The sequence below is a fragment of the Gopherus evgoodei genome, chromosome 4, assembly GCF_007399415.2.
Source record: "Gopherus evgoodei ecotype Sinaloan lineage chromosome 4, rGopEvg1_v1.p, whole genome shotgun sequence".
NCBI lineage: Eukaryota > Metazoa > Chordata > Testudines > Testudinidae > Gopherus > Gopherus evgoodei.
In genome coordinates this window covers 17,886,069-17,908,485 of record NC_044325.1, presented here as the reverse complement: position 1 = coordinate 17,908,485, position 22,417 = coordinate 17,886,069, and the positions used below count along the sequence as shown (strand labels likewise).

Genomic DNA, 22,417 nt, shown 5'->3' with positions numbered 1-22,417 from the left:
CCTTTTCCCTACTGTAAGTTACTTCTACATATGAACCACTGTGAATAATATGTTCCTAACTGCTAGGATGATGTGAACGTTAAAAACCCATAGATAAGGAACATTCTCTCTCCTTGGGCGCTTCTACAACAGTAATACTGTTTAAATAGAATTGTTTTATGCCTTTGTTATCATTTCCTGCATATCTCAAAAATGTGTTCTTCCAAGTCAGTTACAAATGTGCATTCACATTCATTCTGACCTCAGGTTAATATTTTGCTCTTCTATAGCGCTATTACATCTGAGCATCACAAACCACTTCCTGCAATGCGGGGTATAAGGAGCACCCTAGAGGCGGAGGTGGGTTGGGGGAGGGGAATCAGCCAACAGCGAAATGGAGTAATTCTGATATAAAGAACAATTTTTTAAAATGTACTGAATAGGTGCTGCGAGCTGCTCCACGCTGCTGCTCAAAAAATGTTAGACTCTTTTCAAAAAATGTGCGTTAAGACTAGCAATGAAAGCCTCCTATCTGTTGCCATGGGATTGCATTACTAGAATGCACAGTGATGGGGAAAATCTTTGAACAATGGTGAGAAAAATGCCTGCCAAAATTCCTGGTCCAAATCTCTTTTGAAGTCAGTAGACTTCACTTGGCTCCACTGAGATTGGATCAGGCCCAGAAAAAAATCTGAAATCAAAACATTTTTGAATTGCCAAAGCATCGTATGCTAATTATTTTTAGGACTAAGCTCATCTTGATTTGATTTCTTTATATTATACTCAGCAGAGAAGCCAAGAGCTGCATGGACAGAGACTTAACTTTTCTTAGAGGTGGTCTCTGCAGACCAGGGTTGAAGCATGTTCCTAAGGTGATACAGGGATGCTCACGCGGCTGTTTCTTGTTGGTTGAGCCTCTTTCGCAAACACTGGCGCTTAGAAATGACTTTGAATGGTTAGCCAAGCCAATTTCTACTTTATTCCCCCAGTGTAATTTCAACCTGGGAAAAAAGATGTAGTTTTAACATGTTAGTTTATATGCGCTAAAATACTAATGTAGACAAGGCAAAGTGTAGCCCTAACGTGTATTAGCTGGTTAAGCTAAACCTTAGCCTCCTGACTAGAGTTTACCTCAACTAATTAACGTGTTTTAAACAGTATACTATGAAAACAAAACCAAGGATTGATGACAGTAGGACATGCAGACACAAAATGCTACAGGAAAGAACAAATTAGGATTATTTCTTATATGTTGTGGTCTTTAGTTGTGCTAAGTGTAATTTTTTTAAACATTGCCGGAAGGATACTTAAATGGGAATAATGAAACGGAGCAGAAGTCACTGCATGAGTTATCAGCTAGCTGTGATGTATTTATATAGTAGTAGTGACTGTATCATATTGAATGTGAAGAGGAATTTACTTTCTGAAATTGGTAAGTAACTGTTTTGTGTTCATGCGTATGTGTATCTTTTAAAACTAGTGAGCATAAAAACTTAAATGTTCTTCGAGTGCTCGCTCATGTCCATTCCATTGTAGGTGTGCATATGCTGACATGCATGGTCGTCGGAGACTTTTGCCTTAGAGGGATCCGAGGGTTGGCTGTGGTGCCCTCTGGAGTGCTGCACTCATGCCGCGATACATCAGGTGCCACCATCCCTGCGCCCTCTCAGTTCCTTTTTACTGCCTGTGGTGGTCAGTCGGAGTGCATCTGTCCCTTTCTTGCAAGTGGCCCGCGGTTTCCCTTCTACCTTAGCCTGGTGCTTCTAGCTGTAAATAGTTAATTGTTTGTTAGTTAAGTACCTGTTAAATGTTCTGTTCTCTGCAGGACAGGGACAAGAGCTCCCCGTCACACACCTTCCTCATTCCGTGGTCGGGAGCGCTGATGTACGCCTTCCCGCCGGTGCCATTGATCCACAAGGTCTTGCTCAAGGTGAAGCAAGACAAAGCGGCCGTCATCCTCATAGCCTCAGCATGGCCTTGGCAACACTGGTTCGGCATGCTGCAGAGTCTGTCGGCAGCCACCCCACTGCAGTTACCGCTTCGGCCGGATCTCCTGTCCCAGAACCACGGCAATCTGCTGCATCCGAACGTGGCAATGCTGCACTTGACAGCCTGGCTGTTGCATGACTGAGTGGGGATGAGCGGTGGTGTTCCACTGGTGTGCAGCAAGTCCTGCTAGTAGCAGGAAATCCTCTACCAGGGCTACCTATGTGGCAAAGTGGAAGCAGTTCACGTGTTGGGCTGCAGATCATCACACTTGTGCAACGGAAGCCCTGCGGTAGGACATCCTGGACTATTTTGCTGCACCTTAACCTCCAGGGCTTGTCACTTTCTTCAGTCAAGGCACACCTGGCGGCCATTTCAGTGTTCCACCATCTGTTTCAAGGCAGGTCAGTCTTCACCCATCCCATGACAGCATGGTTCCTGAAAGGCCTGGAGCGCCTTTACCTGCATGTCCAAGGAGCTGGTTCCCTCTGGGGACCTGAACCTGGTGCTGTCAAGGCTCATGGGTCTCCCCTTCGAGCCTTTGGCTTTCTGCTCCCTTCTGCTTCTCTCCTGGAAGGTCTCCTTCCTAGTCGTTATAACTTTGGCCCGAAGGTGTTCAGGGTGTTCACATCAGAACTGCCTTATACAATCTTCTATAAGGACAAAGTCCAGCTGCATCCACACCCGGCCTTTCTGCCGAAGGTCGTCTCCCAGTTCCATACTGGTTGAGACATATATTTACCAGTCCTTTGCCCTAAGACTTTGCTATCAGATGAGGAATGCAGGCTGCATACCCTGGATGTCAAGCAGGTATTGGCCTTCTACACAGATAGAACGAAGCCGTTCCGTAAGTCAGTGCAGTTGTTTGTTGTTGTCACAGATGGACTGAAGGGTTGCCCAGTGTCTACCCAGAGAATATCATTGTGGATCACTGCCTGCATCCGCTACTGTTATGGGCTGGCGAAGGTGCCCCCGCCAGCAATCGTGACGGCTCATTCAACTAGGGTGCAGGCATCCCTGGCATCCTTCCTCACTCAAGTGCTGATCCAAGAAATTGTCGAGCTGCAACCTGGTTGTCCGTCTACATATTCACTTCACACTATGCGCTGATCCAGCAAGCCCAAAATGACACGGGTTTCAGCAGAGCTGTGCTCCTATCTGCAAGACTCTGAACTCTGAGCCCACCTCCAAGGGCACTGCTTGTGAGTCACCTAGAATGGAATCGACATGAGCAAGCACTCGAAGAAGAAAAACGGTTACCCACCTTTTTGTAACTCTTGTTCTTCAAGATGTGTTGCTCATGGCCATTCCATTACCTGCCCCTGTCAGAGTTGTAGGCAAGATGGAACTGAGAGAGCATAGGGCTGGTGGCGTTTGATATACCATGGCATGAACGCGGCACTCCAGAGGGTGCCACAAGTGGCCCTACGAGTACCACTAAGAGTCTCCGATGACCATGCATGTGGGCACACGCTGTACAGTAGAATGGATATGAGCAACACATCTCGAAAAACAACAGTTACAAAAGATAGGTAATCGTTCCTTATTTTCTGAAGGGCTTACTGGTGTGTTCTCCAGTTAACCTTCCTGGTACAGTCATCTGTGGCTTGAATACATTTAACTTCTTTGAAATGTTATATACTTTACAAAAGGGTTTCCCTTGAGTATTTCTATAGAAAGTCTTTTATATACCACCATGAGTCATTCAGTATGTGTAAAAATTAATGATTTAAAAAATAATTTTTAAAATGGATTTTTAAAAATCTTAATTGGATTTTTTAATTAAATTCATGGGTTTTTTTAAAATCTATTTACAATTTGAGTTTCGGACAATCTGTATTAACTTGTAAATGTATAATTATTAAAATTGTTTAAATTAAATAAAAAATATTAAGCAGTACATATTTGCTGTCAGATTGTAAAGAAAGTCAAACCACTGAACTGGCAAAAGTCACTGGCCAAGCATCTGGGTCCTGAGTTTGCTGAAATGCTAAACCAGCATTTGACAGCAGTAGCCTCTTTTGCAAGTACAGAAAAAATATTTTCTTCATTTCAGTTTATTCAACTAATAGTAGTGCACTGGTTCCCAAACTTTTTATCTTGTGCTCCCCATTACCTCTGTCTCTCTCCCCCCCACCCAGGAGTGGGGCCATGGCTTCAGGAGGGGGGAGACACACACACAAGTAAGGGGGCCAAGGCTGGGGCCATAGCTGAAGGCAGGGGCTGGAGCAGAGCCTTGGCCAGAAGCCAAGGCCAGCAGCTGGGGCCCCGGATGTGGTGCCAGCAGCTGCAGCTGGGAGTAGAGCCCCCAGTGGGGGGCTAGCAGCTGGGACCCTGGTATGGTGCTGGCAGCTTGATCCCCAGGTGTGGGGCCGGCAGCCATGGCCAGCAGCCAGGACCCTGGTCACGGGGTCAGCAGCCAGGTGTTGCTCCCTCCCTGCCCTCTGTGGGGGCTGGCCCGGGCCCCAGTTGTGCTTCCCTCTAACATTCCTTCGTGCCCCCCCAGAGGGGTGCATCCCATAGATCAGGGACCTCTGTAATAGTGACTGAACTGAATTAGCTGAATAAACTGATATGAAGAAAATATTCTCTCTGCACCTGCAAAACAAGCTACTGTTGTCAAAAGCTGGTTTAGCACTTCAGCAAACTCTGGAGGCAGTAAAGCACCATTTTTAGTGTGAAGTCTATATTTACTTGCTAATCAACATGTTTTGTTTACCAAGCAATCAGAATCTTTCTTTACCAAAATAACTGAAAAGTACAAAACCACTAATTTCAATGCTTCCTGATATCTATCATGATTAAAAGGCGTGATTTAAATTGCATCGATAGAAATCAGTCCACCCTGGATGAATGCAGCTGAAAAAGCTAGCGAGACAGAAGTACTATCAAATGTAAATACGGTTAACTGGAGCTACGGCTAAAAACATCTTAATTATAAAAAAATTGCAGGATAAATGCAAATCTTGGAAAAAAGCGACATTTCCAAGGGTACGTCCAGACTACCCGCTGGGGTAGCGATCAATCTAGTGGGGATCGATATCGCGTCTCATCGAGACACAATATATCGATACCCAAACGCACTCCCATCAACTCCGGAACTCCACCAGTGCGAGCGGCGGTAGCGGAGTTGATGGGGGAGCCACAGCCGTTGATCTCGCGCCATGAGGACGGGAGGTAAGTGGAAATAAGATAGGTCAATTTCAGCTACGCTATTCCCATTCCCACTCATGGCTATGTATCAGTATACTTTTTATTATTGTATTATAAAATGTTCAGAGGAATGTATGTTTGAATTTATGTGCAGCCTATTCTTTAAAAAAAACCCAACAACCTATGTATCCTCTACAGTTGGACTGAAAGCAATGCATTTCACATATTTTATTGATAGAAATAAAATCACTTGACACAATAAGTAGAGTAACTGGGTACCATTAATTACTCCTAAAAGTATCTGAAGTTATTTGATCCACACAAAAACAGATCAATTCAGAGAGCTGAAAAAATGGTCTGTAATATGAACTGAGGACACTGAAAACCTTTATCATAAAATAAGTGAAAAGTTTTAAAGAAAAATATAACCCTTTTCAGTGAAACCTTCTTTGAAATACCGGTATGTAACCTTTTCAGTTTTCTGAGCTAGGACAGTGATTGAGGTTATAATTTTGCAACTTAGTATGTTAAAACTAGTGGTGACTGGCCAGTGCAGGTACTTGTTATGGCAGAGATCCAGATAACGGATAAAAATCGCTTGGAAGAAGATTTGAAAGCCAGCATTCCTTAAGGGAGCTGAGGAAGGGGTGTTTGAGGCACCAATGTCTGGTATGGGGGAGGTGACTGCACTGGACATCCACCACCAGTTTTAAGTACTAATTCGCAACATTATAAGTTATAACCTAAAGGCCTGTCCCAGTCCATTGGGTCCCAGACCTGTGGTGGGGAAGGCCAAAAAAACCCCAACCAACCCCTCCCCCTCCCTGCCCAAGCTGGTGGTGAGGGAAAATATATTCCTTTTATATCCCTTTATATGAGGGGAGGGTGATAGGGGCCCATCAAGGGACTGGCTGGGACAAGGTTGGGGATTATGTGGCACTGCTTAAGGAATGAGGATGAGGTGCACTGTACAATTTATTGCTGGGTACTGTCAGATATTTTAGGTGACTACAGTTGTGGCCTAATTAAAGCAAATTAATTGCCTCCTATCTTCTGGAGTGGCCCAACACTCATGCTGAGTTCCTTCTTAGGTACTGAGCTTGTAGCAATCCCCACGTCCTCCCTCTAAGCCTCACATTTTGCCCCATCTTAAACTTATCCCCCAGCTTCAAGGTGGCATTGACCCGGACAAGGGTAAATGTACTGCTTTGGCAACTTTGCCTGTGTTAGGACTTGGTTGGCCAGAAGGTGGTAGTGATGCACAACTTGACAAGTTTCTCCCTTGCCTAAGCTAAATTAAGTGTTCATGCTCTGCTTAGCTGGGATCTCTGACTTGGCTTTCACTATTATCATCCCTCAGCAGTGAAGAGATCTGAGTCCAGTTGTCATCCTGCTTTTCCAGCTTGAACACGGTCAAACAAGCCTGTTGCAGATTTCAAATGCACTTGCATTATCTTGGCATCTAGCTAGGTCAAGGCTATAAACACAGATAGCTTCCTAAGATTGCTTCTAGATTGGGAATGGGGATGGAGTAAGCAAGTGCTGTTTTCCCAAAACTGGGCCTTTCCACTTCAAAGACGCAGCACACATACTGAAAGATGTTAAATAAAATTTGCATGAAACATGCGCTTTCAGAAGGGACAATATTGGTTTTACCGACATGGAGTGACCTGAAATTACTGACCCATAAAATTGAACTAGCGAACCATTAAAAAAAAAAAATCTTGAAATGGACAGAAATGCTGTGATGTGGTGGCTGAGTGCAATTATCTAACATCACTGTGGATACAGACTTGCAAAACCTACCTAGCCATTCTTCCAGCAGTGTGTGTATCGACAATTAAAAAAAGTCTTTAAGTGAGCAACCACCAATTACAGCCTTTCCCCTGTGCTGAATCTTCAGACAGCAATAAACCTTGCCATTCAGACATGAAACACCTATTTCCTTTTACAGAGAAGCTGAAAGCGCCAATGTCAGTCACACAACTCCCAATTTGATTTTTCAGTCAAAAGAACACCATTCCTGCTCTGCACCTGGCCGTGCCAGAAGGGCCTGTTACTGACTGGTGTTCCTGTCAAAGGCAGGCACCAGGAAAAACACATAGTGCAATAAAAACTTGGTGACAAATGTAATGAAGCTAGACTATGGTCTGACCTTCTTAATAGTTAGCCGTTTATGAACGACAAGCCAGAGCTTAAAGCACTGAAATGTAATTACATCATTTATAAGGCTCTGCCGTGTTGCCACTGATCAGATAACCAGCCAATGGCCCAGGTTCAAAGACACAGAAAGCCTCTCCTAATTGTGAAATTGCTATTTCCGGTGCACATTGTAACAAGCCGAATGGCTCTAAAGGGGATGAGTGAGGGGCCTAGTTTTTTCATTTTATGCTGAACACACAAAAGAGGCTTTAGAAACTGAAGAGAGCCAGGCATCACGCCTGCCCCACAGAATGGCAGTTACTGAGCTTTATGGGCAAATCCTTCTCTAGACACATGTTGATCAATTACTTGAACAGCGGTTGAAAGGAATTTGAAACAACAGTTGCTGCACTAGGAACAGGTTATGGTCCATGCAGGGGGGGGGTTGTATGTCCTGCCCCCAAACTCCCCTATCCTTGACACCTGCATTGTGTGTGAAGCCCCTGTTCCAGCCTCCCCCTGCACAACCACAGACACTATGGTGGCCACTGGCCAGTGCAGTTATATCAACACGCTCCAGGAAGCAAGCTGTGCTAGGCATAGAGCTGGGGCAGATTATCCCCCCTCCTTGCCCCTCCCTCCCCCAGGCCCCAGAGCAAAGGGGGAACAGCAAACCAGACTGTAAAATATTTTACAAGGAAACACCCATTCAACCTTATATTTATTAACAGGTTTGTTTTTGTTTTTTTTCCCAGCAGTGGTCAGATTATTAATTTTCCGTGTGTGCCTGTGATAAAGGCCGCCTTGCCCTCACTGGCACATCGAGCTGAAATTCAGCAGCACACATTGGCATGCCTGCCTCTCTGCCCTGATTCTGGCAGCCTGTTATGGCAGACACCCCGACTCACTGAGAGTTCTGCGGCAGCTTCAGATTGATCCAAGAAGAGAGCTTGCATTGCATTCAGTGTGCCCTGAAGAGTACAATCAATGCAGCGTTTCTTGGGCTATTGATTTGGATAGTTAATTCAGTGAAATTTTAATTTCAGACTGTTTCCTCATCATTTCTCCTGCCGCCAACCTGTTCAGATTTCAATGCATGATGGCAATGAGGCACAGCTGCTTTAGAGAAGCTGTCAAGGGAAAAATGGGGGCTGCAGGCACTAAGAAAAAAAGCAGGGGGCTGAGTTTTTGTAGCAACAGGGAGATGATGCATCCTTCCCTCTCCCTTGTGGGCAGGAATGGAGATGATCTGAAACGGTGTGGGGGGGTTGAACATTTCACTTCTCCCTCTCCTCACCCCCCCACACCTGCCACTCAGCAATATCTCCTGCTATAGATCTATTATTGCTGAGCACAGTGACAGACACGCACCTCCTCTAGAGCTTTCTGCACACCCCTCAGCAGCGTGTTCAAATTTTGACATGTAAATTGTCAGATTTCAAGGTTAACATTCTGAGATCCACTGTTGCCCTTAGCCAACGTGCACACAACTTCCAATGTATCAGCCGATAGAAGTCAGCACCAGGGTTACTTCCACAGTGGGATTTAAGCCCCTAACCCCAAATTTAGATTCTCAAAGCTGTGCTCAGCTGCTGCCCAACCCTGTAGGTGCCTAAACTCCTTAGGCACCTCAGTTTCCATCCGTAAAGTCCTCTAGGTGACTCCATTTCTGCTGATATGCACTTACAAAACTGCTCCCATCCTGATGGTCCTGAGAAGCTGGGCACCTCACTCACACATAAGCTCCAGCAGGAACTTCAACCCCTCTGCCTTGCTCGACTGCAGGACCCAGTCCAATGGGTATTCACAGTGTGTGCCTAGAAGAGGTGGTGGTAGGGCCATCTTACACATATAGCACTCCCCTAGGATGTGGGAGAACCAGATTCAAAGTCTTTCTCTACCTGATGTAGAGCAGGGACCTGAAGAGAGGTATCACCCCCTCCTGGGGAAGTGCCCTAATCACTGTACTGTAGGGTATTCTCGGGTGGGTTTCTCTCACTCTCTGCTGATGAAAGGGTCAGGTCCCAGTTCCTGCTCCAATTAATATTTCCTACAAAGTGGAATATACAAATTTGAAATCAGGTCTTGCATAGGAGGGGGATGCTAACTGTATTACCTCTTCCTCCATTCTTTGCGAGAAAGGAAGGATATGGCTTAGGTGCTCAACTCCAGGAGAAGGGTCACAGCTGTGACTCCCAAGCAGAAATACAGGCCTCCTCCGCAGCCCAGAGAGTGGGGCATAAACTTTCATGGGCTATCATTGACTGGCTTACCTGTTTGTTCCCATGCTTTTCAAGCCTAGGTCAAGTTCTCCCACGGCTTTGTATAAGTTGTGCTGTACACACCTTAGAGCTTATTTGCTCATTGATTTTCCAGGAGCGATGGCTTGTTCACCAGCAGTATTGCCCTGCTGTTGACTTCTCCAGCAGCATCCATAGAGGCTCCTAAGAACATCATGCTAGCTAGACCAGATAGGTGCCTGGATACTGGTGCCCAGCCAGGGCAACGAGATATGGCTGCAGCTAAACTCTAGGATTCAGAACTGGAGTGTGACTCTCAGAACTGCCCACCTTTGCTTTCACAAGCTGCATGGAAACTATAAGTGCCCTAGACACAGCCCTGCCCCACATCTGACTCCTTTCTTGGGGCATTAGGGGCAGAGCAGAAGCCTGGGGCTTCCTTCTCTTCCCCAGGAGTGACAGCAAGCCCTTCCCCCACCCTGTGTGGGACCAGCAAGGACCACCAGTTCTCTTTCCCTCTCAGCCCCTGAGACAAGGGGGGCATCAAGCTGAGGCTGCTGAGGTGAGTGGGCCAGGCCTACCGCACACTGCTCCTGCCACACAGTTCTTTACTGGGGTGGTGTCCGCAGGTCCCCCAGAGCAATGGGTCTTCGAGTTGCCTGTGGCAGCTCACACTTGTCAGCGCTATTGCCTCAGGCACTCTGCAGACATCACTGCATCGGCTACTTACTTTTATTAAAATGAAAGCTGAGATTCTGAAATAATCACTTGACTCCAAGGGCTGGGGCCCTTGGCACAGGCAAACACTTCCTATGTCTTAATCCAGCCCTGTTCATGAAGCAGCACTCCTATTGTAATATGCAACCAGAGAGCAGCTATTAATTTATAATTATGAATGGTCCCAATCATCTCCCCCTTAAAATTCAAATTATCGTTATGAAAAGCCAAGAGAATCCAGCAAAAATTAAATAAGAATCACAGTTTGAAGATGAATACAGATGATTTCAAGATGCAGTACACCCCAGCCTCCCTGACCGACACTGGTGGTCAGAAGTAATTATAATAACCCAAGGATTACATTAGCAGAGAATTGTTTCAATGAAAATATGCATTCCTTCTGTCACGGTCGGGCTTGAAACAAACAAAGGGAAACTAGAATGCCCAAATAGCTGGCTGGTGTAAAACTAATGTAGTGCCTCGCTCTACTGAGAATCTGTCCACATCTTTTCTCTAGAAAAGATTTCAGACTCGCATAGTTGTGTGTCATTTTGCCACATACCTGCCTGTGTGTCTTAAATCTGTCCTGCCCAATAAAGCCACACAACCCCCTGAATCAGAACTAGTGAGCACAAAAGTGTAATGACAAAGTGCAATCTGGAGGTTTGTGTTAAAGAGTTACACCATGTTACTTACACAAAGTTTTATAAAAACTGATGATTATTTTGAGGAAAACATAACTGCTGGAAAGTGAGGTTTTGGATCCATCAATTAGGTCCATTTTCCATTTAGTTTAAATACTACACACATATATATTTTCTCCTGGATTAGGATGGTTTGAGTCATATACTTGTATGCATTTGTGAAACAGCTCTTGCACTTTCATAAAAATGATCAACAATGTCCAACTAGCTCTGTGGATTTCAGTGGTGCTACATGGATTTATAACAGCTGGGGACCTGGCCCCACATAGTTCGTTCATTTTAGTGTACTACTTGTTGAACCATTTACCAGCTGTTTTCACAAGGATCATTTAAACTAACACAGTTGCTTTCTGCTCACTATTACCATAATATAATTGTGCTAGGATGGTGAATTGTTCTAAAAGCTCTTTAAGTCTGTATTAAAAAAATGTATTTAAATACTCTTCCTTCTTTGCTGCTTATATTAAAAAAAGCTGGGAGAAAATAAAATATTCAACATGACATTGCAAAGTATCAATGGGCAAGAAAGATGAGCTGTCCCTGCCAAGGATCATACTGGAAATGTGAGGGGAGAGAAGTAGGAAGGAATGCAGAGTGACTGGGGGTGGGGGAGGCATTAATTCAGACAAACTGCAGGCAGAAACCACTTCCACAATTCAGGCTACGTCTACACTACAGCATAAAATCGAAATAACTAAAACCAGTTTTATAAACCCGATATTATAAAATCGATTTTATGCGTCCACACTAGGGCACATTAATTCGGTGGTGTGCGTCCATGGTCCGAGGCTAGCGTCGATTTCTGGAGCGGTGCACTGTGGGTAGCTACTGTAAAATGATGAGGCCAATAATTTCGATTTCCATCCACACTAACCCTAAATCGATATAGTAATATCGATTTTAGCGTTACTCCTCTCGTTGGGGAGGAGTACAGAAATCGATTTTAAGAGCCCTTAAAATCGATTTAAAGTGTGTTGTAGTGTGGACGGGTACAGCGTTAAATTGATTTAACGCTGTTTAAATCAATTTAACTGCGTAGTGTGGACCAGGCCATAGAGGCAGCAGACCAACAGACTCCTGAATCAGAAGCAAAATGGCTGGAGAAGAGAGTAACACATGTGCTCAAAGTCAGACTTGTAAGCATTAGAGGTTAACTAGCATACTAGTTTCCTTTAACCACCAGTGAGAAAACAGTCTTAAAAAAACTTCCACACTACCTTACATCTGCAGCTCTTGCATAACCAGGCAATAATATGCTTATGGGTTTCATAGCCCAGTTACACCCACACAACTATAAAACAAACTTACCATTCTTTATTCAAGAGGCTACCATTCTTTCTCTTAGTAGTTAACTAATAACCCTTCTGTCTGGTCTTAAGAGAAGGACGCTCTAAGGCTTAATTAATTCATGCTTATAAAGTTTTATCACAGGACATCACAAAGAAGATAGAAGTGCAATGAATGAAAGTAAAGAAAAATTACAAATATTTACTATTACCTACTGTAAAATACTTACGTGAAAGATGCTAAATAAAGGAAGAAGGGTGCTAAGGTTTGATCTATTACACAAATTAATCTCATTTGCTACTGTTAGCTCTAAAAAAAAGTCTGAAAAATGTAAGAACAGTGAGCCAAATGCAGGTCGTTGTAAACGGGTGTAATTCAACTGACTTCACTGGAGTTGCACCTTCTTACACCAGGTCTGAACTTGTCCTAGTATGTTTGAAACCCACACAGCCTAGTGAAATTATTAGTAAAAATGAAGCCACACTAATTATATCTAACATGTTAAAAATGGGTGACCCTTGCTTTGATGCACAGTAATCAAAGTTAAGCCTTAGTGAAAAGGACACATTTGCTTAGATATTCTCAAAAGTTCTAGCAATGTCTAGAAAACCTGTTTCTACTCACTGTATGTATGGATGCCTGAGTAGCTAAAAGTATTCAAATCTGGACAGGTGATCTTTGTTGTAGATTAGTCTTTCAAAGTAAAATCATTATTTCCTGCATAGCTACCCAGTAAATCAGTTCAAGAAAACAACAGGTGTGTTCGTTTTTAATGAAGTGTTTGTTAGTTATGTAGCCCGTTATAATGAAGGAAAAGCTAGCTACAGCGCAAAAGGATGGCTAACACAAACCTGAACATCTATCAGTGGTGAACACCTATAGGCCCAAGGTTGACAAAAATGCACTTGTGCTCCAATCTCTAATTTCCTAATCACAAGTCTTGTATCATTTTCTTGTAAATATCTACACTGGCCAGTTCCTCAGCTGGTGTACATCAACATGAAAGCCACCCGAAATTGATCTCAATGGAGCTATGCTGACTCACACCAGCTGTCCCACTACAGGAGTAAACTTTTATCCATTTCACAGAGCACGACATTCTCTTCCACAGCTAACAGACCTTCCAGAATTACACTGCACTGCAGGGGGGAGGGATAGCTCAGTGGCTTGAGCATTGGCCTGCTAAACCCGGGGTTGCAAATTCAATCCTTGAGGGGGCCATTTAGGGAACTGAGGTAAAAATCTGAGGATTGGTCCTGCTTTGAGCAGGGGGTTGGACTAGATGACCTCCTGAGGTCCCTTCCAATCCTGATATTCTATGATTCCCCTCCATCCAGCAATGATCTATCAAGACATATAGTGCAAGTCTATTAGCTCAAACAAGCCTTCTTCTGCATTTCTATATTGTGCCTGAGAACACTGCAGGAGTTCCAAAGTTGCATAAAGTCCTCAAGAATCATTTTTAAATTATGCCACGTTTGCAGGGAACAGTATAAAGAACTAATTCATTAGTATTAAATATACTGGATCAGTGATACGCTGATCCAAACTACAGTTGATCAAATATATTCATAGAAAAGAAAGTTTAGACACTTTTTCACACCTCTAGAGTTAAGACTGGAGTTCTCCACATACACACAGAAGCATGCCCTGGTGTTCACTGCTCATTTTCAGCGTGTGTCGATAAGTGTGTACTCTGCTCAGATTCTCTACCTCCAATGTTTAAAATGTGACTGAGCACTAGTTCCTAAGAAAAACTCTAGTCCTTGTATTTTAACACAGGATCCATATGCTGTCCTGGGGAAGAAGAGAGATTCCCAAAGTTGCAAATAGCCAATGCACAATTGCCAAGTGAGGCTGCTATTTCTGTCTCAGCTCAGAAATATGCACAAGAATGAACGTTTTCAGGAGAATATCGTCGTTTATTTGGCTGCTGCACATAAATCATAGCCCCATGACCCATATTCATTCTTTACAGATTACAATCAAGAGTCTTCTTTTTAAAGAGCTGGTAATGAACCGGGCAAATGATACACACACACTTATTGTATATATTATACAATATACACAAAAACTCTCAACACAAAGCATTTGATATTTTCTGTCAATGACAAACTTGTTTCAGGATTCAACTATGGCAGGTGTTTAAGGGCCAGATCTGAGTTTTTTCTGGTTACTTCAATGGGAGCAGGATTGGGCCATTCCAGCTCAAAGCAGCAATACCCAGCAGTTAAGAACATAAGAACGGTCCTATTGCGTCAGACCAAGGGTCCATCTAGCGCAGTATCCTGTCTTCCGACAGTGGCCAATGCCAGGTGCCCCAGAGGGAATGAACAGAACAGGTAATTATCAAGTGATCCATCCCCTGTCGTCATTCCCAGCTTCTGGCAAACAGAGGCTAAGGACACCATCCCTGCCCATCCTGGCTAATAGCCATTGAGGGACCTATTCTCCATGAATTTATCTAGGTCTTTTCTGAACCCGGTTATGGTCTTGGCCTTCACAACATCCTCTGGCAAGGAATTCCACAGGTTGACTGTGTGCTGTGTGAAGAAATACTTCCTTTTATTTGTTTTAAACCTGCTGCCTATTAATTTCATTTGGCGACCCCCTAGTTCTTGTGTTAGGAGATGGAGTAAGCAATACTTCTTCATCTTTCTCTATACCAGTCATGATTTTACAGTTCAGAATACAATGGCAATGACGGTGTATTCAAATGAAACTTCAAGGAAACATTAAGTGGCATAATGCAGTTACACACAGGTGGGATGGATTTGTTTGCTGAAGTTCGGAAGAGCTGTGAAGCAGGAGGAAAAACCTTACGACTTATTAAAAAAATGCTGGCTACAGTCAAAGGCATTAGCAATAATTAAACAAAAAATACTCAAGTTAAAACACACTAATTGGAGACTACTGCAACTGCAGGAACTATTTTAACCCTGGGGAAATACTGCACCACTAGAGCTCTAGCAGCTCATTACTATATATATTACATATTAAAAATGTGCTAACGCAATGAGTTGGCCTCAGCACTACAACGCTATAAAAAGAAAGGAAGGTGTCAGGAGAAGAGAATACAGACGCTTCTCGAATTATGGAAACCCGACGTACGCAAATCTGAGTTTGTGGAAAAAGTTTCGTAAGCTAGAAATAGGAGGGTTTGGGGTTTTTTCGCATAATGGTCGGAGATAACGATTCTGACTTACGCAAAATTCAAGTTATGCAAGGTGCTCCGGAACGGAATGCTTGCATAAGTCGGGGAGCATCTGTATCAGTAACTTGCTCACTAGGCCCAAACCTGCAGTACTCATGTAACTGAAAGTTTTACCATTGACTTGAATGGATCAGGGCAGGCCCTTCAGCAAGTCAAGTGGCACCATTTTCTTGGCAACCCCATGGCCGTGGTGGGTCAGATACACTTGTGCTTAGTGGATGACTTCAATGCGGTCTGAGATGCACAAGACATTCTGGGCAGTGGAATAGGCCAAATGACAATCTGCCCTCTATATACCTGCCTCATTTTATCCAATAGCAGCATGGACATGTCAGTTTGAGATTGTAGTATTTTTTAAAACAGTATGCGCATCTTGAGACATTAACCCAATCCTGCACGGTTCTGAACATGCTCAACCTGCACTGAAGTCAATGGGCCCAATCTTGTTGCCATTGAAATCAATGGCAAAACTCCAACTGATTACGACAAGTACAGGACCAGGCCCAATACAGTTGAGAGTGCTCAGTAACCCCTGGGGCCTTTGACAGATACTGTATAATAAATAAAATGTAAACAATAGGAGAAAATCTAAAATATAAATTGTGATGTAATAGAGCCCCCAAAAGGCAAGAAACACAAATTGAAATACAGCCACTAAAACAACTTACCTTTTCCACAACTATCAACAATCACAATGTTTTAAAGCCCAATGCCACGAGCCAGCCAACGCTTTGCAGGACCGAGTCCTTATTCTTGGATCCATTCTACAGATACACAATGGCATACCCAGCATGCAGAAATACACTACACACAGACCCCAAATACCTAAGGAGTTAAGACTGTTTCGGGCCTTTCATCTTGGTGCTAAACAGTTTTAAATTGCTGCTGTTGAGTCATACTATATTTTGGGGCAGTCTTGTCATTACAGAACACTGTTCTGTTTACTATGGCCCAAAGCCATTTCATTAACCAGCTGTTCCATAGATGACTGAATCGCTGCCTTAACGAGTGAAGCAGCAGTTTCTATCAGAAGCAATTCATACTGTTCTGAAGTTCCGTGCTCCTGATCACCAAAACCACCGAGTGACCGAGCAGGAGAACAGACTTTAGCCTCCCTCCTGGGGCCACTGCCTGCTCCTGTGCCTTCTTTGCGATTAGAAAATTTACTGAAATTGAGGTTCCCACTTATTTTTTTATTCTCCTTTTGCTTATGTTCACATGAAGTTGAAGACAGCTTGCAGTCCTGGTTTGACTCCTCTTCATCAGGCTCATCATCTGCTTCAGTAATTGTAATCACAATGCTCACTCCACCAGTGTCCTTGTTTTCTTCTAATTTCCATTGTTCACCTAAACAGCTCTGCACGCTTACTGCATCATCTTTAAATGCCAACTGATTGAAACTCATTATTCTCTCTCTGGATTGACGGTCTTCACTACCATTTATGTTCCTTCCAGACTCTTTATAGTCAAGCCCTGTGCCATCACTGTTATTTGTTTCTTGTACCTCTGTGGCTTCAGCTACGCTATCTGGCAGGTCCTTAGAAACATTAGCACTAGGAGTGGTATTGAGATCAACTCCCTGGTTTGCTACAGGGGTATGTTCAGGAGTTTCATGTAGGCTCTTCTGGGGTAGCTTTTCCTGGAGAATTATAGCAACTGCCTCTGGATTTGTTATTTCTGACTGAACGATGCACTGTATGTGTTGATCAGTGTCTGGTCTGGACTCTACCAAAAGCACATTCTTCCCAGTGGAATTAAGTGAGTTCCTGTCACTTTTTTCGGAGGCTTGGCTGAAGGATTGATCCATGCTAGATTTGACTGTTATTGCCAAATCCTCTGGTTCACTGTTAGCTTTATTCAAAATGCCCATCAGATCATTTGCTTTAACACTGTAATCTGATTCTTCTGTTATTTCAGAATGGCTGAGTTTTTTCTTGCCTCTTGAGAACCATATACAAGGAATTTTAAGCCCAGGACTAACTCGATTCTTTGGAAAACTTTGCAAGCCAGAATCCTCGGCATTTATCTCCAGTTGCACTTGAGAATCAGAGTGTGTCTGCTTCCTTGAAGATTTTGACCTTCTCTTAGGTCTCACTAGACGTTTTATAGTTGCCCAGGCTCCCCTTGATGACTGAGATTGGTTGGAAACTTCCCCTTCTCCAGGGGCTACACTGATGGATTGGCTTGTATGTTTCAAGGTTACAGAGTCTTCTTCGCAGACACTTTTAATCTCCAATGTCTTCTTATATGACTTCTTTCTTTTCTTAAAACAAAACATTGTGAGTTTTTCTGCCTGTTCTTCAGTTGAAGGGCACAGTTCTGCTGCACTAGGATTTTCTGATTGTCTTGTGTTTTCCATTTGAATTTCTTTAGCTGCCTTCTCCATATTTGTGGTCCTGCCTTCTAATTTCTTACTATATTTTTCTTTTCTATTAATCCATCAGATAAATTAATTGCAGATAAGTTCAGAGTGCAGTTATTTGAAATTTCACCCAAAAACATGAAATTACTTTTGTGAACAGATGAGGTGTTATGCGAAGAAATGTTCTGATTGACTTGTTACATTACATTTATATTTCCACTGTGATTTTTTTTCCCTTACCTTTCCTGAGAGAAAGATTTACTGGACAGATTTTAAGAACACACTATCCTGTATCTTATTGACCAGGTTCAGTTTCATTTCTGGGATGGCCAACCTGAAACACTACTTGATACGATATTATTTCAGCAACAGTTTGACTCTTCTTAATGGATGTTAAATCAGATCAAGAATCGACCATTTTCATTTTATGATGGGCACCAATCAACATCTATTACTTGCTAATATGTTCATTATTTCACATTCTTTGAGCAATTGGATTGAAGTGATATTAAAAAAAAGAGTCAGACACACCAAGAGGCCTTATTCTGCCTTCAGTGACAGGGTCAGCTGTTTTTCTGTCTTTCCTTCTTTGCATTTCATTTGCTTTCCATTCATATTGCAAGGTTTGCCATTTATGTTGAAAAATATGGCATAGGTTCTCATTTCTCGAATTGCTTCATATGTACCTGCAACAAAACAAACAAATGATGAAAAACAACGTGGTAAAAATGGAAATACAATTTGTTTTCATAAAAACTGGGTAATTTTTCAATGTTGTGAATTTCAGTTCTAAAATTCCATGCTCTGTGTCCTGATATACATGTGTGAGCACTATTTCTACGCTCAGATACACCCTTGTAATCAATGGGAGCTGTGTTTCAATATATGAAGGCAAAACAGGGTTTCAAGAGTGCCACGCTAGTTACATATGAGAACTACCACATGAATCTTGCATATATATAAATTTTTAAGTGGGCAGAAAGGGAACTTTATTTTTATATTTCACTTGTTAGGAAAATATTTTTCCCCTGAGAAACACTTTCCCCCTCTGACCCATACGCATTCATAATTCCCCCAAGGGAAATTCTAAATTGAGATATCAGATGTTTTTATTCTTAATGCATAAGATGATAATATGCAGTTATATGAAACATAAAAAGGAGGGTTTGTGAGTTATAAAAGATAATGCTTCCTTCAGACAGTATGGTTTATATACAGTGTGTGCAAGGGTTCCATAGCACCCCACTCTCACAGAATACATAATCATAAAACGTATGTAACCGTTCAGAACATTCCTGAATATAAAGACGTAAACCCACATTATAGCACACTGACATACTTCTCAGTGAATACCTGGGATCCTCTCTTCTTGGATAACTTTGAGAAATTCTTTATAAATATTTTCTTTTATGTCCTACTTAAAAAAAAACCACTATCGTATGTATGTTTTAAAAAACTAAAGTAAATTATTGCATTTAGAAGTTATCTAACATTATTTGCTGTGGCATAGCAATGCAATAACATAAAAATACAAGCAAAGCAATGCACGGATATTTTATTCCATGCAATCAATTTGAATATGGGCAAAAAATAATGTTTTGCTACAATTATTTGTCAGTCTTTGCTTTCCTAAACCTTACTCTTGAGACCATGTGTGTTGTGGAAAATCCATCTGCAATCCAGAATATGTAATCTGTAACTGACACAAAGACTGATTTTGGAAATGAGACTCAGACAAGCATTCCTTAATCATCATTCGTCTCCTCCTGCATCAACATCATTGTATTTCTGGCTGGAAAGACAAGGAAATGAATCTGTCTGAAGAAGACAGCCAAGAGAAGATTAGGTGTCTTCTCCAGTCTCACTCTCTTTTTTTCTTTTTTAAAGCAGGATGCCCTGGGATCACTTCATCACATTGCTCACATCATTGCGCAATTCCAGATCAAATGACACAATATGCATTACATCTCAGTGCTTTCACCTCTCGTACACTCCATGCCCCTGGCTATTTATTCCTTGAATGGCAGAAAAAATGGATGCTGATTATTAGCAGTCTCCAGGCTAGTGGTGTCTGAAATTGCACAGAATGACAATTACAATGTGCTTAGTACCCTGCTGAATTAAAGCTTTAATCGATAAACCCTTTTCTGGATGAATCTTTCTCAGTTAACATTTTGAAAATAGAAAATAAAGGAAATAGAAATGTTTAAGTTACAGAAATAGCCTCAGGGTATCCATGCCAGCCAACAGACCAAGTCACAGGCACCCACAATATAAATACCTTTGATTTAATGCAGGTTTCTTTATATGTCTCCAAATCTCTGGAGGTTTCCTAAACTACAGTATTTGCAATGGAAACGGAAACATTTCTGATTGTGTTTGCAAACACACTGTTTCCCAGCAAATAGGTTCACCTTACATAGGACTGATGCTATGGCCAACGTTTTCAACAGTGGTGCTAAAAGCTCAGCTCCTACATCATTATTCAGACAACCAACCCGGTGGGCTGACTTTCAAAGGTGCTGAACACTCCCAGCTTCCATTGTGATTAATAGGTGTTGTGGTACTCAGCATTTCTGAAAATCATGCCGTTTATTTTAGAATCCTAAATATGGATTTATTTTTTTAACTTTAGGGCCCATGTTTGAAAATGTTGGCCTTTGTCTTTATGATGCTACAGTACTCACCAAATTTTCAGCCAAAGCTTGCATCAACTGTGATGTGTTACCCTGCCATACACAGACAGGGAAAGTCTTTCTAGGGAGGGATTGCTACTGAAAAGCCTGGATTCCAGCACACTAATGCAAGAGATCCATTAGTAATAATCAGCTACATACTGCAAGTAGGCTATGACAGAGATTGAAAACTTTTGCCTGTAAAGAGATCTATCAGCTCCCATGTGGGAAGGAAGAGAGGCTGCCGCAATACAAGTCACCTGTCTCCTTCATGTGCCACTGCCACCCACTATAATGAAAAATGAAGCTAGAGACAACGAAGTAGATGGAGAAGAAAAAAGACCCAAACCATTCTCCCTCCGATTTTCCGTGTGAACAGTTCCACGGAACAGCTTAGCAGCAGAGAAGTTGAGCTCCAATGATTCGTCTCTGGCGTGTCCCGTTTTCAGTCTTCTCCCTTTGTGCCTGTTGCCTTCAGATTTGGCAGGGAGCTGAGCCGGGAAGTGATGGGCGCCGTGAGGCGCTCGCACCCTCTCCCTCCCGCAGTGGCACATCCACCATCCTCCCCGCCTGCTGCTCCAGGGACAGTGCCACCTGCACCCAGACCAAGGGAGGGCTGCAACCCCCCCGCGAAGGTAGGTGCCCATCAGCTCCCCGGCGGCCCGGGCAGTCCCTTCCCCGGACGCTGCCCCCCACGCGGAGGAAGGCACCGCTCTGCGGGCGCGGAGCACAGAGGGACCCTCCCGGCGCAGGGGCAGGCTGCTCCGCTGCTCCCCGCTGAGCGGCACGGCTGAGGCCAGCGCCGTCCCGCTTTGCCCCCTACAGCCCCCCGGCAAAACCTGCTCCAGCCCCAGGCAAGGGCGGACGCCTCCCTGTTCTGCCCTCGCCCGATGGCAGCGTGGCCGGCTCGCTCCCCGCAGCCGGGCTGGGCAGCTCCCTGCCCCACGCAGGACAGCGGACCCGCCCCAGCCCACGCCCGCTCTCACCTGGCGCCCACTGCCCGCTGGAGAGAGGCGCCGCCAGCCGGCTCCGCTCCCTGCCGCTGCTGAGGCCGGTGCCGCCGCAGGGACCCGCCCAGCCACTAGGCGGGGAGGAGGGAGCCCGGCACGCCCGCCCCAGGGCAGGGGACACGCCCCGCTCCAACCACGCCCCCTCCCCCCCAGCGGGGGCACACGCGGGGGGGGCTCCAGGCTGGGAAGCGCCGGGCAGGACCGTGGCCCGGCCGGGAGAAGCAAGGGGGCGCCACTGCGGCTGCCCAGACGCGCACCTTGGCGGGCAGGCACCTGCCGTGCAACCTGCTCCTGCCGGAGCCCGGCTCTCCCCTGGCGCCCAGCCTGGTACCTGCTCGGCCGGAGCCGCAGCTCCCCGCTACGGACTGCGGGGACTGCTCCACCTGCCCCTCGGCTGCACCGCGCCGTGCACACCCTTGGCAGGGCGGAGCGAGCAGCGCCCGGGCTTGTCCCGGTGGAGCGGAGCCGAAGGGAAGGGCTGCTCGCAGCGAGAGCTCGCCAGTAACTGCCTGCGGTATCGGCCAGGAGCCCTGAGCTCTCTGCAAAGGTGCCGGATGGGACAAAGGTCATTTAAGGAGTGAGTGTCAGGACTGTCTCCCAGCCAGGGCTTGGAGTTAGCCAGGACAGTCTTCCACTAGGGCCCCTCCTTTCTGCTGCCTTCTCATTCTCTACCATCTAAGGGCTTGTCTACATCAGAAAGTTGCAGCGCTGGTGAGGGAGTTACAGCGCTGCAACTTTGAAGGTGTACACATCTGCAGGGCATCACCAGCGCTGCAACTCCCTGTTTGCAGCACTGGCCGTACTCCCGTTTTGTCTCGGGTGTAGAGGATCAGCGCTGGTAATCCAATGTAAACACTTACCAGCGCTTTTCTTGACCTCCGTGGAAGGAGGAAGCCTCTGGTAATCAAGCTGATCTCCTTTCCCGGTTTGCTCTCTCGTTCCCGGAAC

The 22,417-nt window shown here is 44.4% G+C and overlaps 1 protein-coding gene across 5 annotated transcripts; it reads right to left on the bottom strand.

The window, feature by feature from the left end:
• Positions 1-14,773: 14,773 nt before the first annotated feature.
• On the bottom strand, positions 14,774-22,125 carry AKAP5 (A-kinase anchoring protein 5). Of its 5 annotated transcripts, XM_030558573.1 has the most exons (3): positions 21,446-21,503; positions 20,809-20,950; positions 14,774-18,470 (listed from the first exon to the last, which is right to left on the bottom strand). In XM_030558573.1, the coding sequence occupies exon 3, from the start codon at positions 17,806-17,808 to the stop codon at positions 16,345-16,347; it is 1,464 nt and encodes a 487-aa protein (XP_030414433.1). In that variant the 5' UTR covers positions 17,809-18,470; positions 20,809-20,950; positions 21,446-21,503; the 3' UTR covers positions 14,774-16,344. The 5 variants fall into 5 exon arrangements, with proteins under 5 accessions (XP_030414433.1, XP_030414435.1, XP_030414431.1 ...); XM_030558575.1 differs by lacking the exons at positions 20,809-20,950; positions 21,446-21,503 and adding an exon at positions 21,801-22,125; XM_030558571.1 differs by lacking the exon at positions 20,809-20,950 and having other exon boundaries at positions 21,446-21,532.
• Between the last annotated feature and the right edge of the window lie 292 nt (positions 22,126-22,417).

Coding starts and splice junctions, on each gene's coding strand:
- AKAP5 (XM_030558575.1), bottom strand. CDS start 17,808: ATGGAGAAGGCAGCTAAAGAAATTCAAATGGAAAACACAAGACAATCA.